This window comes from Gastrolobium bilobum, unplaced genomic scaffold, assembly GCF_033153095.1.
Source record: "Gastrolobium bilobum isolate Gb01-03AN ecotype WA unplaced genomic scaffold, APGP_CSIRO_Gbil_v1 utg3506, whole genome shotgun sequence".
Classification (NCBI taxonomy): Eukaryota; Viridiplantae; Streptophyta; class Magnoliopsida; order Fabales; family Fabaceae; genus Gastrolobium; species Gastrolobium bilobum.
The window spans coordinates 277,536-279,760 of record NW_026897168.1 but is presented as its reverse complement, the minus strand read 5'-3'; the positions used below and the strand labels follow the sequence as shown (position 1 = coordinate 279,760).

The 2,225-nt window shown below is 32.8% G+C and overlaps 1 protein-coding gene across 1 annotated transcript; it reads right to left on the bottom strand.

Annotated features, from left to right (window-relative positions):
- Positions 1-1,031: 1,031 nt before the first annotated feature.
- On the bottom strand, positions 1,032-1,661 carry LOC133304647 (CLAVATA3/ESR (CLE)-related protein TDIF-like). The gene has a single exon (XM_061504694.1). The coding sequence runs from the start codon at positions 1,579-1,581 to the stop codon at positions 1,219-1,221; it is 363 nt and encodes a 120-aa protein (XP_061360678.1). The 5' UTR covers positions 1,582-1,661; the 3' UTR covers positions 1,032-1,218.
- Positions 1,662-2,225: the final 564 nt, after the last annotated feature.

Below are 2,225 nucleotides of genomic sequence, written 5' to 3'. Positions count from 1 at the left end.
CAGATCAAGACACCACTGCTTCTTGTGTGCCTTAGATTCCGTTCTTATCTTCCCCTTTCTTCTTCCAACTAGTGCAGCTTTGCAACCCAATAAAATGCAGCGAAACTCATGCAAACCCCACCTTCACCTGTCCTAGAGCTATTAGGTATTAAATCCTATTTTGATGCGAAGGATGGCATTAAGAGCACGTTTGGATGAGCCGTTTTCCCCCCCTCCAAAAGCTGCTTTTTTAAGGGGGAAAAAGCACTTCTAAAAAAAAAAAATTGGATGCCACAAGTCATAAAAAAGTCAAAAACCTGCTTTTTTTTTTTTAACCTAAAAATTTTAATTTAAAAAAAATAGAAGTTAAAACTCAAAATTTAAAAAAAAAATCTAAATAGCTTTAGTTTTTATAAAAATACACTTTTAAAATAAGTAAGGCATAAAAAAGACTTTTTTGGGAAGGCAATCCAAACAGACTCAATAAAAGGTTTATTGTTTTTTTATCAAGATGACATAAAATTATTTCCAACAACTTCAAAATCACATTGTACCAGGAATTGAGGGAATGTTGTTTTGATAAAATTCATATAACAAGAAACAAATAAAATTTCTAAAATATGTTTCATTAATTCTCACAATCCCCAAATGATGTAATTTTTGGGTAAATTGTTGGAGATATTATCTCATATTCATTGAGAAACAATAAAACCCTTAATATAAGATAAAGGAGAGGGCTACAATAATGAGAAAACAAAATCATAATCAAATTGTCCTAAAATTAATGAAAGGAAAAGAGTACCATCTTACGAAAAAGGAAAATACAAATTAATTTCAAACAACCCAATCACAAACTTGAACTCCTTTTTCCTTTTTGATACACAGAGGTAGAAGGCCAAAAATATAGAAAAGATAACACATATTATAAGGCATATGGAATTGAATGCTTATAACGCCAACGCCAACGCCATATAAACACCATATCATCTAAATATGAAAGAAGTATATAGGCGAATACATACGTACATAAATATAATAGAAAAATTAGTGCCTCACCGAGGACAAGTAATATGTACTAACGATGATCTAAAATAAAAACTACAAAGATGACCATTATAATATCTCTGCCGCTACAAATCCTTGTCATCTTTAACTTGCAAGCTATGGATCATTTGTGCTGGTACTAGCTAGTATTATGCTTCTCATTTTTCCAAAAGAACAAAGTATTATGCTTCTCACTTACCGGTTTTGAATAGGGTTTGGACCACTTGGAACTTCATGAGCTTCAACTCCAAATTCTCTTTCAGCATCCTTAGATGAACTAGGCGAGTTCTGAGTTTTCTGAGGGTGCAATTTTGTGGTACACATAGTAGATTCTGATGATTTCATCATGGGTTGTGAGGAAGCCATGACAGATGGGTTTGGTATTTGGGATACATCGATGAGGAGGAGAGCAATGAAGAGAAATGTAAGGAATTGCATGAAAGAGTGTGAATTTTTTGAGAAGGCTTCTGAGATTGGTGATGATGTTTTAGCAGGTTCTGCCATGCAATTTGAGAGAAGAAACCACCCCCCAAGAGCCCACAAGAGTTCAATATCCATGAACCAACTAGCTAGCGCCAAGGCTAAGAAGGGAGAGAAAGAGTAATAGAAGTAGACGAATGGATACAGAGAAAGAGGAGAAGAAGAAGCTTCAGTTAAAATAAAGTGATTGCAAAGTTGGTTTCGAAATTCGATGCATATTTGTTTGAAAACCAAGACCAACTTAACATACAAGTTTTATATAAAAGGTACTGTTGGCCCCAGGTACTGAATTTACCATGCTGCTAGGTATAATGTAACTAAGGTTAGCCTTACCCTCATAAGTCATACCATCTCCTGACATTAGAAACGATATATTTTAGGTTTAGTATTTTTTTTAGTCATCCAATATAACTTATTTTAAATTATTCAACAACGACGTCGTTTTAGGGTTAAGAAAATAAGTTATTTTAGATGATTAAAAAAATACTAAATCTTTGATGGGGTTGAAAATAAAATATCAAAATTATGTGTTATTAAGAATAATAAGATGAACTAACCTATTATAAATATTTTTTAGGAAGGGGCTAACTATGTGCTCTAATAGATTATTATTATTAGACAAATATCATTTTATATATAACAATAAAATAAAAATTTAGGGAGGGGCGACCGCGAATTCTTGCCCCTCCCCCGATCCATTCCAGAAAAAATATATTTTTATA